The sequence below is a fragment of the Rattus norvegicus genome, chromosome 19 (genome assembly GCF_036323735.1).
Source record: "Rattus norvegicus strain BN/NHsdMcwi chromosome 19, GRCr8, whole genome shotgun sequence".
Lineage (NCBI taxonomy): Eukaryota > Metazoa > Chordata > Mammalia > Rodentia > Muridae > Rattus > Rattus norvegicus.
The window spans coordinates 46,568,645-46,583,464 of record NC_086037.1 but is presented as its reverse complement, the minus strand read 5'-3'; the positions used below and the strand labels follow the sequence as shown (position 1 = coordinate 46,583,464).

General features: G+C 43.1%; 1 protein-coding gene across 3 annotated transcripts in view; it reads left to right on the top strand.

Annotated features, from left to right (window-relative positions):
- The window catches only part of Ttc29 (tetratricopeptide repeat domain 29), a 218,366-nt gene that overhangs the window by 71,427 nt on the left and 132,119 nt on the right, over nt 1-14,820 (top strand). For all 3 annotated transcript variants that reach the window (XM_017601216.3, NM_001013890.1, XM_063277892.1), the window contains exon 7: nt 12,078-12,290. In XM_017601216.3, the coding sequence (XP_017456705.1) occupies nt 12,078-12,290 (213 nt within the window). The remainder of the gene's footprint in view (nt 1-12,077; nt 12,291-14,820) is intronic.

Below are 14,820 nucleotides of genomic sequence, written 5' to 3'. Positions count from 1 at the left end.
GACCATCCAGATGGTACTTCACAAAAGTCTTGTTTGTTTCTTTGTTTTTCAAGAAATGGAGAGATAGCTCAATGTCAGGAACACTTGTTGCTCTTGCAGAGGACTTAGGTTTGGGTCCCAGCACCCACATGGTGGTTCACAGCCATTTATAATTCCATTTCCAAGATGCTGATGCCCTCTTTTGACCCCTGCACTTAGTGCACTTACTGTACTTAGGTGTGAAGATACATGCATGCAGGCAAAACCCTTGAACACATGAAATGAGGCAATAAATCATAGAAATGTAAAAGTGGTTCTTCATGAATGCTAGCTCTTTGAAAATCTGTAGAACACAGAGCCCTTCCAGAGACAGAGAGCAAAAAGGAAGAGAAAGACTGAGAAACACAGAGCTTGGAAGGCTTCTCAGTGGGAACACGGGGGCATGGATGGCTTCCTACTCTGGAAGACAAGGTTTCCTGTCCTGCCCTGAAACTTGAGTGAAAATTAGGCTGTTTACTCATTGTGGATGGAGTAATCCAGAGCAGGGGAAACTAGTGTGGATGTAGGGATTTATAAGACACAAGAAATGTGAAGGGACAACATCATGTGGATGCCACATGGGAGGAGCAAAGTTAGTCTCAGATGCCTGTGGGGAAAGTACACGAAAACCATGCGTGCAATATCTATGAGAGAGAAAGTGTACATGAATTCCACATGAAAAGTTTATCACCCAAGAAAGTGTTCTGATGGTTTGACTCCTTAGGAAAAGCTCAAACAATTAACCCAAGAACTAATAGATTGGGGTCGCAGGAGAATCAGCAGCTTAAAAGGTAATTTGAGGGGTTGGGGATTTAGCTCAGTGGTAGAGCGCTTGCCTAGGAAGCGCAAGGCCCTGGGTTCGGTCCCCAGCTCCGGAAAAAAAGAACCAAAAAAAAAAAAAAAAAAAAGGTAATTTGATTAATCGTGAAAAGCCATTTGATACTTATTTACTTAGAAAAAGCAAAAGCAATCGTGATTCTTTGAAACACTATTTGCACATATTGACAGTGGTGTATAAAAATAATTTCTAAATGTGCTTATAAGTTATTTTTACAAATGGCACCCCAGAAGAATCAGTCCCTAAGTTCAACAGGACTGAAATGGTTTTGGAATGTAATATACCAATATACAGGCTTTCACAATGCTGTTATGAAAACGTACAGCATAGAAGTAGTCCTTGCAAAATGATGAGGATCAGGCGAAAGCTACGTCCATTCTTCACAACTGTGTAAAAACACCAACGTGTACAGAAAAGAACAAAGCGAAACGTGAGCAAACTAAGTAGATTTCAGGTGATGAGGATGTCATCGTCAGCAAAATTCTAAAGGTTTTCCCCCAAGAGTTTCAGTTCTGCTGATACGTTTTTGAAAACATCTGTTTTTCTAGAACTGGTCACCCTATGTTACATTTTCCTAAGTCCTGGTATTTTATTCGTATGTTAACCCTGGCGAGAGTCTTTCTCTTCTTTGTTGTTTGCCATTAATAGGTTGTTGACAAGCATTATCGGAGTATTGGAGGCTTCAAAAGACTTTATTCTCCATCTAAAATGCCATCGGCTTTAAGATTTGTTACAGCGAAGCCTCCCCTAAATACAAGATGCTGCAAGAGAAAATGGCACTTAGAGTAACAAAGGCCTTTTTACCAAAGTGTTAGTCTTGAAAACATGAATGTGTCCATGGGCACTGCAGACTTCTGGATGACGAGCAAAAGCAAATGGGAAAACAAACAAACAAAACCCAGCCCTCTCAGAACCCCATGCAGAGCTTCATAGCTGAGTCATAGCAACACCTGTTCCTGCAGAATTTCTCTCCCTTCGTTATACATACATATATATATATATATATATATATATAATTTTTTTAAGGACTTGAGATATAAGAAGATAAGGATATGAGATATAAGGCACAAGAGTGCCTGCCTAGCTGGGTTCAATCCCAGCCTCCAAAGAAGTAAATAACTGAGAAGCACATGTCTGCTTCTAAACCACCTTTGAAGGTGTGTCTTCAATATCTTCTGGAGGAAAGTTGTCAGGAAGAGTCTGTTTCCAGAGGAGGAGGCCTGACAAGAAGCAGAGCTCTGCATTGGAAATGAGCTATTGGGGGGCTCCAAAACTATGTCTGAGGCCCCTCCCTGGGATGGCTGTGACACTGCACGACTCAAGCTCTTTAGTCCCACACTCCATTTCTACCATAAACCCCAGGAACTAATTGGAGGTGTAACACCTATCATGTATTTTCCAAGAGCCGCCTGACCAGATTCGATGGAAACTCAGGCATTCTCAGTTCTGTAAGCGTGGACTCAGTCACTCAAACTTTCCTAAAGAAACCAAGTGGATCCTACTGCTGCTTCTGTGCAGACTGTAACTGTCCCCTTTCTGGGTCATCTCATTTTGTTATCCACCTACTCTGTGTACACACACGTAAGACCTTACAGTATCTAATGAAGTGCTTCTTTTTAAGTATTGATAACCAGGAGAAAATTATACCATGTTTGATCTGTGTTAAAGAATCAAAGTCCAAGATCTTTGAATGGAACTTAGAATAAAAATGTAATTGGGTTACATCCCTGAAGTCTGATATATCTTTAAACAAGACTGCAAATGAAACTTTATTATAGCTTCAAAATGAATTATTTCACTGCTTTTTTTTTAAATTCATTTTCTTCCCCTTTCTCTTTCATGTCTGTGTTACTGACATTGTGGCTTGTATTTTACCTGCCTTTTTCAGGGGGTTTTAATTATTTACTGTTTAATGAGTAGCACAGAGAGGCAGCCCCGCCTGGTTCAGAGGTGCTGGCTCTGCAGCAGGGTTTTCTGTTTGAAAGCTTTGCAGGGAGGCCTTGGCTGGCTGCACCAAGGCTGCTGCAGTCTGTGTAGTGGGTAACTGCTCTGGGCCAGTATTTCCTCTGCTGCCAAGAAGCGCTGCCCCCAAACTGTCTGCAGAGGAGTGCAAATGCTGACCAATTACTGTGTCAACAGCCTTCAATGGGACAAGGGACTCAGTTCCATATCAAAGAAAGGGAAAGAGAGAAGGGAAGGGAGGGGTGTAGAGCAGAGGGACGGGAAAGGAGGAGGGAATGGGAGAAAAAGAAGGGGAAACTAACAAAACACAAATTAAAACTCGGACAACCAAGCACCAAGGCTACTGAGCTTCCAGGAAGTGCAGCTGTCAGCTTGGGGCTCGTGCCAGCGCCTTAGCCAGAGCTGCAGCTCAACTGAGTCAGGCCAAGTTGAATGGAGCTCAGTAGGCTCCTGTGAAAGGGGCGGTTGTAACCTGACACCAAGAAATCAAGGATGTGGTGCATTCCACAAGGGCCTTGCCCAGGAGCAGCCAGCAGGACAGTCCCAAAGACTGTCACTGTAGCTCTAAGGTGTTGACACACAGATGCTAAAACTTCAGGGTCAAATGAGGACTCAGGGAAAGAGAGGGAGGGGAAGGGAGGACGGAAGGGGTGGGAAGAGAACGAATCTCTAGAATCATTTACTATTCTGGTTGACAACTACCAAGTGTTCAACTAATGTAGTTTATCTCCCTCATGCTCACCTAAATAGAACATTCTTAGCTGGTGAGCTGGTTCTCCCTTTGCAAAACCTTCCTTATCAGCCTAAATGAAGATGTGGAGGGGAGAAGGCACCCCTCTTTCCTCACCGGCATGTTGATAATGAGTCCGACAGACAGCCATCCACATCTTTCTCTTTGCTCATACAAGCATACTCAAATGAGGCAGAGTGTGGTTTATTTAAAATTATGAGTGACATGGATTGCGGGAGAGTGATGGTACGGGGTCTGAATTGCTTCTCATTAGTTTCTCACTAGTGCCAAAGTCAGGATCAGGCCTTGATCTGCAGGCCTGTGCACCTAGCAGCATCTTTTACTTGGGATGTTTGAGTACTTGCACTTGTAGAGCAACAATTGATCCAGTGCTAGCCCAGTATGCACAAATCACTAGATTAAACTTAAATATTACAGTAGGGACTTTTAAATAAGGTAAAAACATGACAGTAAAATAATATGTTATATGAAGAAAATTTGAAATCTGCAAGTTTTATTAATGAGAGGCATTCCTTTCATGTGTATAAATTCAATAAAGGTTTTACCTTTGTTTTTGAGATGGAGTCTCATGTAACCCAGGCTGGCCTCAAACTCACTATATAGCTAAGGATAACCTTGAACTCACGATCCTACTTCTGCCACTCACAGGCTAGGATTCCAGCTGTGCACCACCATATCAGTGTTTTGAACCCAAGGTTTTACATATTTTTATTTTAATTTTTGAGACAATCTGTTATCTTCAGCTTATACATGTTTAAGAACCAAGAAAATTTATTACTCAGACTTCTTACAGCTGTGGCAAACAGTTCAAGGAGGTGAGGATTTGTCTCCAGTCATGATTGCAGAAGTTTCTCTATTTTGGGCCTGAGGTGAGATTAGACCTCCTGCTAGAGGGGGAGGAGAGGAGCAGAGCTGCTCACTTCAAGAAAGACAGGAAGCAGAGAAAAGACAGTAGGGACCAAGGGCAAGATGTAACTTTCCCGTGAACCCCGGGGACCTGACTCCAAATAATACTATCAGATCCTGACTCCCCCAAGGGGCCCAATTTTGATTAGGGCAGATCCCAAATCATCTCTTACCCAAAGTCAACAGCTAATAAGGAAGCGTTAGGGGAGAAGAGAAGCTCTTCACACTGAGCCCATCACCTCAGATCTCCTAACTCAGGCACCAACTGTTGGCATTTAGCAGTTAAGCTTGGGCACAAACTATAGCTGGGCTACACAAATATCCGAACAGCAACTGTTAACAGGGCTTCCTCCAAGGGCTCGGAGGATCAAGGCAGGCTTTACCCTGCTCCAGGCCTCCTAATAAAGACCTTTGTGCATCTCCTGGACTCACTCTCCAACATCCCTCACACAGACACATACAGACAACAGACACCTACAACACACAGAGACCCACAGACTCACACACGTACAACACCCAGACAGACCTACAGACACATACATACAGCACACACATACACAAACACACATAACACATATACACTCAGGCACAAATAGGCATAAACACACACACAGACAGACACACACACCTGCCTCCCTAGAACCCGCTTCACTGTCTGCTTTAGTCAGCATCAGTCTTTATCTAGTGGATGGTGGCGCTCCCACAGCCCACCTGAAATCTGTGTTGAAAAGAAACAGCCGTCAAAGTCGTCTCCCCGCCCCTGCCGCCCGCGTATCCCATGGTAACTCCTTGAAAGTTACAGACACATTTTCTGCCCTGTTTATTAGAGATGTTACTGAGTTATGGATGTAAACCTTTGCCTTCCAGCACTCCATTCTGCCACAGTGTACAGTGTCTTAAAGTACACAGCAATTCTCCCCACAACAGGAGACAAACGACGGAAAGCAATCCTTCCCGTTGGCAGGATGGTGAGGTTCAGCTATGTCAGCACTTGTAGCGCTGTTGTAATGATTATAATTGAATGCAAATATGGAAAGATGATGTAAATTGCTCCTGCAGTTAAGCCAAAATGGAAACCAATGTCTTTTGTTTTTCACACCAGAGCAGTAACATTTCGCTCTTTTTGCTACTGCTCAATATTGCTTCTAGCACGTTCTGTGTCTACATTGTACAGGATAGTAATTTATGCCAAAGATGGCCAGTCATTCCAGATTAAAACACAACATAATATACATAAAGCTTTATTGTTCCTTGGGTTGTTGTTTTAAACTAAAGTGGAATATTTCCCTAAAGTCTTCAACAAACGTGCACAGTTTAGAATTAAATATGCTTTCCGTGTATGCTGGCGCTGCCACGGAAATGGGCCTCATGGACCTGTCAAATTATTCTCAAGCAGTTGTTTCTGCAGTTGTTTTCACTGGCAAATGTACAAGTTGATAGAAAAAGAAATAATTAGTTACTCTCAGACTTGCTGATATATGGAGCTAAAGCAGTCCAGGTCTCTGCATCTTAAGGACTGTGACATTTTAAATTATTTGAACAATACCACAGCCATCTTTGGGCATAATTAACACCTTGCCTAATTAATGTCAAGGCTGGCATGAGTCACATTTTATGAAGTGTTGCTGAATTCGGACGTGCCCTCGCCCCACTGTCTTTCAGCATGTGCTGGTTTCCTGAAGTGCAACTTCTTTTTCTTCCTTTCTTTCTTTTTCCTTCTCTCTCTTTCCTGTTTCCCTCCCCCTTCAAGTAATCAATGCACTGCTGAATGAGTTCATTTTAATGCATTCAATCATGCCTCTAATGTTCGTAGCTTACGGGCGCAGGCATCAGTAATGCAGGAATGTTATATGGCTTTAGTTTGGGCCATTTCATAAAATATTCATGGAATCAAAAATGTGCATCAAAATAGCGGCTGGGAGAATTACATTTATGTTCCTGCCTTTATGGCAGCTCCACATTTAAACCCATTTGTGTTAATATCTAGTCAATCTTCCTACTTTAAAAAAAAAAAGCTAAAACGGGAGAGATCATATACATTTCCCTTTGCTTAATATTTGTTCTAGACATCTGCTGTGAGACAACAAATATCTATAAACTTTCAGAAATGGCGTACAGAAAAGGAGAAGCCACAATTTGGGTAATATCCAAATGTATAAAATTGTGTTTTCTCCACAGTGTGTTCGTCTTAACATCCTCCCAAGCACTGTGCGGTTTACAGCAGCATTGCCTGGGTTTTGCTGGTGTTTTTAAGTAAGTGAATGGGTTTCTTGTTCATGTGAGCCTTGGATATAAGGAAATACCCTAAGAGTATGTTTATGGTAGGAGCACACTTTTCTTGGGGTGAAAACTATAAAAGCACATGGAAGTCTTCATTGCTTATGTAGATGTCATAGAATTGTTAAAAGCCAACAAAATAAAACCGAGTCTGGACCACCTCTGTCTATCCCTACATATCCCTGCCCCAGCCAGTTGTCCACAAGGTTCACCTAAGATGTGTTTTACAATGCTATTTCATGGTTTTATAGGAAAATGGACACTGGTCTATCTATGGAGGGACCCCTTTCTTCCCTCCAGTGAGACGTTTGGGTCCTGTTCTCTTCCTGACTCACATGAAGTAGCACGGTACGTTTCCACTTGGTCGTGGAGCCGTGCAACCCATGCTTTGAGCTCAGCAGTGCTTGGTATACCACTCACAGACTGCTACCCAGATATTATGGTGCTGAGGGCTCGCTAATGATCCTGCTGTCACGTGATCAAAATCCCTCCCCTCAGAGACGGTTAATGGATATGAGGCTCCCACTAAGTTTAATTTTTATGGTACCTGGTTCGATCATTTCTCCTCCCTCTCTTACTGTTCCTCAGTGGAAAATAATGTCCACACTTGAGAATTCAAACAAGGGTCAAAAACAAGACCAAACAAAAAGAAAACACACACACACACACACACACACACACACACACACACACACACACACGACTCATTCTTGTTCTCCTAAAAGACAGTCAGTGGGATCTAGAAAGCACTCTCTAGATCTGATGTGTTAAATTTTATTTGAAAATGAAGGCTAGATTATATAGGAACAGTTCAAGCATTTAAACCCTTGATTTCCAGTTAACGGTGCTGTTTGGGAAGTTCTGGTGGTGAAGGGTTGTGGGATGATGTCACAGGTGAGGCAGATACAAGATAGAATGAGGCCTGTCATTGGACGAGAAGGGAGAATGGGCGGGAGAAAAGTTTGAAGGAAGAGGAGGAGACGGGAACGGAAGGGGAGGAGAGAGAGAGAGTAGCCGGTAGACAACACGGAAGGAGACGTTAAGGTCCCGCTCTGTGTGTCTACAAGTTGTTATCAATGTTTTTAAGGGATGGATACTACTGGGCTTTGTATGTTCAGGTGTGCAATTATATCTAATCAACTGGGTCAAAGGTTATTGTGTTGTGTGTTCTTTTATATTACAGTTTGAGTGTAGGAAAGTGTGCGGCAGCTGGAGACACTGGGCCGCCACAGAGTTGGGATGTGTGTTTCTGGCATGGAAACCTGCCTTGGGAACTAGACAGGTAGAGAGATTGCTGCCAGGCTCAGAGAGAGGCCTTCGGCAGTGTGATATGGGATTGAGCAGAGCAGGTGAGAGGCTTTGCTGACTGAGAATTAAGATATCTATCAGATATCATGGGGCACCGCAGTTCTGGTTCCTAGTGGGATAAAAGACAGCTTTTTTATTTTTTATATTTTTACAACAACAAAGGGTCATTGGAGGATGAGCTATTTGTAGTTTGTTCTCCCTGCTTCGTGCTTGAGTCTAAAGCTGTGAACTCTCAGCCTCTGCTCCAACCACCGTGCCCACTACTGGCTTTCTGTATTCCTTTATGCCACCACGATGGACTCTTGTCCCCGGGAACCATAATCCCAAATAAACTCCTCCTTCTTAGAGCTCGTCCTGGTGCTGTATCACAGCAACAAAAAGTAACTAATACACCGCTTTGTCAAAGTGATTGTTATTTATGACCTCTCCCAGTACTTTAGTAATGTCATGAAAGTTTTCAGATAAATGCAATATGCATTGTATTTCAATAGATACCTATTCAACCAGCAACAGACACTCAGAACGTAAAATGATTACAAAGGGCCCTATTGGGCAGAGATTGGACAGAAATTATACCATTGTCGATACTGCTTCAAGGCAGTAACTATTTAAACTACTATAGCCTTTTCATAGTGGAGGCATAGCTTCTAATATTTTCAGTCAAATGTTATGCTATATTATAATGTGTGCTCTCAAGTCCTGACCAGTCTTTAGACAATCATTAGAATCAAATCCTTCCTGTCTTATTTACTTGTATGACATAAATTAAGAAACGAAACCTTAGATTGGGGAAGGACTAAGAGAGTCTACTTCTATAAAAATTCTTCTGAACAGAAACTTAGGGATCAACCTCATCTGTGCCAAAGCAGCAAAAGGTAGGGTTGAAGCCTGGACTGATTGGCAGAAGACACTACATCTCAGACATGCAAGGAACTCCAGGAGTCCTTGAGGTGTTCCCAGGCAGCTGAGGGGAAACGGGGCTTTGAGGGAGCTGACTCTATTTCTGGGTATTCAGGAAGATCCAGAAGTTCGTGGTGGGTTTTTGTTAATGGCCTGAGTTGAGTGGCAATATTTTAGGCCTAGAAGAGACTAGTACACATTAATTCTAGCATTGCTTCTCACCTGAGAGATGGATGCCTACAAGGGTTAAGTGAGGCGACTGAAGTTCCTGGCCTGTCGGTGGTGCCATATTTGATGTGGTAGAACCATTATGGAAATTTAAGAATCAGGAGTTCAACCTCCAATCATAAGAAATTTAAATGTGGTTTGCAAATCTGTCCTTTAACCTTTGAGACCTGAATCCCAGACAGTCTTGAACTAGCTTGTCCACTGATACTAACCCCAAAAGCTCAAGAAACTCTGAATTCATACAAAAAGACCATTTCTGATTACCTCAAGATGGTCCTTCATAGTGACCAGTGTCCCAAAAGCCTCCCAGATCTTATTCTTTCACACACATTGAGTCTGTCACAGGGAGGACAGAGATTGTATCTTTACTCTTTCCCAGCTTCCCATCCTCGGTTCACCTCTACCTCTCTCTGCCTTCAACTTCCACTCCCAAATTTGTATAAAGACCTCTCCTCTCACTTATTCTTTAAACCATTATGCCTCATTTGCATCTAATTTAAATGAACTGTGTAATCTAGAGAGCCAGCTCTTTTATAGTTCTATACACACACACGCACGCACGCTCGCACACCTGCTGGAACTCCCTGGTTTCTCTCAGTTTCCTATATCCACTATTCTCTAATCACATGGCCCAGAAGAAAACAGAAAACTGTGTGTCTACTTCATGAATAGATGGGCACTGGAGAAGAAAAAGGAGTTTTGTGCATGTGTCTCCAGAGTTAGGAAGCTATCGTTTGTGGGCAGAAATACAGTTGGCAGAGGAAACATAACACACATACACGCCAGTGCTCCATTGGAAATCCAACCCCCCCCCAAAAAAAGAGGGTGGTGGGTATTTCAGGAAGGTGTTTCTGACGAGAGGCACTCTAAGTCAGAGATGGAAAACTCTGCTGGCCTTCCCAGGAGCCACGGAAAGGATCAGCTGCAAGGAAAGACAGCCTGGAGCAGGGGTGTCCGCCCTCTGCACTTGTAGCAAAGCGAAAAGAGTTTGGGTGTTATTTAAAAATGAATTCTGTTGTGTATTTCATATTACAAAATAAACATTTTGATAATAACAATTCTATAAAATTCCAATAAGTGGAAAGGAAAAAACCATGAAAAAAGAAAAGCAAAACCCAAACCACCTGCCGCCCATACCCCTTCCTCCCAGACAGAGTGCTTTACTTATAGTTGCTTCCTGATATTTTCGGTTACTGTAAATGCCTATGAGATGAAACATTCTTTGGTATTACCAGTTTGTGGGTGTGCTCTCTCCTCTCTTCCAAAGCTGTATACGTTTCTAAGCAGCTCTGCAGAACCCCTCTCCTTGGGTTCTATATCTTTGTTTCTTCCCACCCCGCACAGACAGTAAGGACTCACACTGCCGTGATTTTACTGCATTTTTCTACCACCTGCTGCTAGGGACTCCCCATGTCCTTTCGCTTTCTTATTTTGATGGTGTTATTAGAAACCCTGTCTTACCTAAGACAGTCTCCTACTTATAATTCTGGTCTTTTCATGCTAGCTCCCAAGTGCTGGTGTTATATAAGTGTGTGCCAACCCTCTTAGTTGGTCTGTGTCGTCACTAATAGTCATCTCAATAACATGGTCAGCATAATGAATGGGGACAGATTGTACAGTCAGGGGCAATGAAACAATTTGTGGAAATGTATTGATCCTAATATGAACTGCAAAGGTTAATTCAACCAGTCTTGGTAATTTTGTTAGAAGGACTAACTCTTATCTCTTGCAGGATACACTGGATATAGAGTATAAATGTAGAGACTATGTTGCAATTAGCCATTAGTTATTGTAGAAATGCTATTACTATGCCAACTGATAACGCCCCTATGTTTATTTCACACTAACTCCATAATACACTGAACATGCAGTAATTAATTTCTAAATCTTACGGTAGATGCTTAGTTCGCAGAATAATAAAGTAAGGCATAGAGGGGGCAGCAATCAGTGTAAGCCTAAACAAACAAACAAAACAAGAAACAGGTCTTCTGCTTGAAACCCTCACCCACTTTTAATGGCTACAGTTGAAACCCTTAGGCGTGAAATGTCCGGGATGAGGAGTGCCACTCTAATGCCTCAAAGACTACTTGCATTACAGGATAGCAGGAGGGTCTCCAAAGGGAATTTACATGTCAGATATAGTCCACAGCATGGGACTGCAGACTGCTCTCCCAGAAGAACATTGTTTCATATTTGAAGGGATGAAATGGTCTGAGGCTAATTCAGAGTTTGGGAATGACAGATAAGACGCAATCGATCCAGAACTGCAGTTCAATGAGGTTCTTGTCACTGGGGAATGTGGAGGTGGTTCCTTCAGGTTCTGAGCAGTAATCTTCAAGCCCACTGTGCCAGTGCATTCTATTCCCATGGTATCTAAATGCTCCCTAAGAGTGAGGCAGTTGCTGTCTCGGGAAAGCAATGAGGTAGCTGGCACAGCCTCTGGAAAGCCTTTCTTGTGCTGCCCCTAAGCATGCAACATTGAGCTGAGCCTCCACCTTCTCTTCTGTAAAATGGAACCATATGAGTTCTGCCCCAGGAGACTGTTTGGTGGTTCACTGGGGGAATGCATGGGCCTTCCCACTGTCTCACACTGTCTCTAACCATGCACAATGGCAGTCCCTTCAACTGCTGAGTTCACCATGCTTGAAGGTGTGTAAGGAGACTCTGAGGTCCTATTCGAGGCAGATCCTGTTCATTTCTGATGGTTTTGCACTGCGTGGCTCTGCTTCTGTCCCCACCCTTTAAGAGCAATGCTGAAAGCAATTCCAACACATGTAACCCACCGAGTAGAGCTCTCGCCATTTGTGAGTGCAACTGACAGTACACGGACCTTTAAAAAACCCGTTCTGGCTGACACTTTCATGTTTATGAATGGCTTTTATTCTTCAGGTGAGCTTCTGAAAGCCGCAGAGCATTATGAAGCATTCCATGAATTGACACAGGGACGGTTATGGAAGGATGCGACGGGTCAGTTCCTCAACTTGATAGCCTGTGAAAGTCTCGTGAGAACCTACAGACTGCTCTCAGACAGGATGCTGCAAAACAGGGACTACAAACAGGCCATCAAAATCCTCATCAAAGCTTCCGAGATAGCCAGAGAAGGTGAGTGGTGAGTCTTCACACGGTGCTTTCCCTGGTGGACAGCCGGAGAAGGTGAGTGGTGAACACTGCTCGCACAGTGCTTTCTTTAGTGCACAGCCACTGGCTCTCCCAGGAGAGGAGTAAAAATTGTCAAGTCGTAGGTAATTGTTTCATATGAAATGCAAAGACAAAAGCCATCAACATGCTTTCAGAGTCCGCTGTAAGGCAGAGGGAGGCCTCAGTGCTGACAAGAAATCCATTAGTTCTTGAAAGCTTTATTTCCAAAATTACAATCCACTGGGGGTACTGTTGTAAAGCAGGGAACCCACAAAGAGAAGATAGGGTCATCTCTCTCTCTCTCTCTCTCTCTCTCTCTCTCTCTCTCTCTCTCTCTCTCTCTCTCTCTCCCTCCCCCTCTCTGTCTCTGTCTCTCTGTCTCTCTGCCTCTTCTCTCTCTCTCTCTCTCCCTCTTTCTCTCCTTCTCTCCCTCCCTCCCCCTTCTCTGTCTCTGTCTCTGTCTCTGTCTCTCTCTCTCTTTCTCGTGTGTGTGTGTGTGTGTGTGTGTGTGTGTTTGTGTGTGTTGTATTTTCTGCAATCTGAGAAACCCTTTATTGTTTATAAATTTCCTCTCATAGGATACTTGGGAAATTGTTATAAATGTTTAGTCAGGAGTAACTGGGAAATAGCTCTGCAGTCCACGTTGGGCCTTTGCCTCTCACAGCTCAGCCATTGGTCCTGCATTATCAGCTTCAGGAGGAGAGAACGCAGCATTTTTTCACAGTCTGTCCCACCCTGATGGCAGCATCAGAGACTGCAAGCTGACAGGATGCCCATGTGACTCTCCTTCACACTCTTAGCAGGAAAAAATGCTTTGGGGAAAGCAGCTCATATCCTTAATATCTTACAGCATCTTTCTCTGTATGAGACATAATGGAAATGGAGCATACACTATAAACTTTTAATTTATAACAACAATGCCAAGCAACCAGAGCTTCCAGGGACTAAGCCACTACCCAAAGACTATACATGGACTGACCCTGGACTCTGACCTCATAGGTAGCATTGAATATCCTAGTAAGAATCACCAGTGGAAGGGGAAGCCCTGGGTCCTGCTAAGACTGAACCCCCAGTGAACGTGATTGTTGAGGGGAGGGCAGCAATGGGGGGAGGGTTGGGAGGGGAACATCCATAAAGAAGGGGAGGAGGAGGGGGGATGTTGGCCCGGAAACCGGAAAAGGGAATAACACTCAAAATGTAAATAAGAAATACTCAAGTTAATTTAAAAAAAAACTTTTAATTTATAACACAAAGGAAAATACCCCTTGCATTACCACGTCACCACGCAGTCATTTTCTAGTGGAGCAGTTTTCCCATGATAGGGGAGAGGAAGGTGCAGGGTTGACTCATGGACATTGTTAATGAATTCATTTGTTAAGTAGTTCATGGCTTATTTGAGGTGAATAGGACTGGCCTTAGGGTGTGATTTTAATTTAGTTTAGAGGGAAAGTAAGCATTTGAACTCTTTCTATCTTTCATTCAAAAAATAACTTTAGTCGAAATGTTTAAAGGAAATTTCCATCACTGAAAGATAATTTCCATCAAATGAACTGTTTCTGCATAAACGGTGGCCCGTGTCTTCTCTAGGGGAGTAAATGTGAGTGCAGATCACAGCACGGGCACCTGTGTCAACAAGCAAATTGTGACCACGCAGAAGGTGTGGACAGGAATCTCAGTAGAAAGGCACACACACTAGAAGATAGCGTACTTTAGTTTTGCATTTGGTGGTAGGAGAGTTGAGAAAGGAATGGAAATCAGGAAGCATGTGCCTCCCATGTGGGCTTTAGATAGCATGTAAGAGACATGCACATTCACTAAGGCCCAAATCCTTCTTCAGGGCACCATGGTGGAAGGTGCAAGTTGTGGAGTATGGTGCTTTAAGACATTTAAGATATGTTGCTGTGCTATTTCCTTGTTACTCCTAACTAAACATTTATCACACTTTCCCAAGTATCTGACTATAAGGAATTTATAAGCAATAAATGGTTTCTCAGATTGCAATAAATATAGAACACACAGGCACGCACGCACACACGCACACACACAAGCACGCACGCACACAACTTATAGCATGAATACATGCACCAAATAACACTTCACTGAATGGTTTTCAGGTTTTCACACACACACACACACACCTTCTTCATATACTCATCATCTGATAAACATCTGAGTTGTCCTAGTGGAGCTACTCGTACATTTTGAATTCTCTTTGGTGCATACCCAGGAGAATTGTTGAGTCACGTGACCACTCCATGTTCACTTTCTGAGGATCACTAGCTTGCAAAGGGGACATCTCGCCGGCCATCCCTGACATCTTTGCACATTGCCGTTGTGTTATTTGTCTATCATTGGGTTATTAAAATCCCTTATGATTGGTAACGTGAATCTTTCATCAGATATCTGATTTGAAAACATTTCCTCCCATGCAGTGAGGTTACTTCTACCTCCTGGTGGTAGTCAACCTAGGCTTCTAGAGCAAATGCCTCTTGAT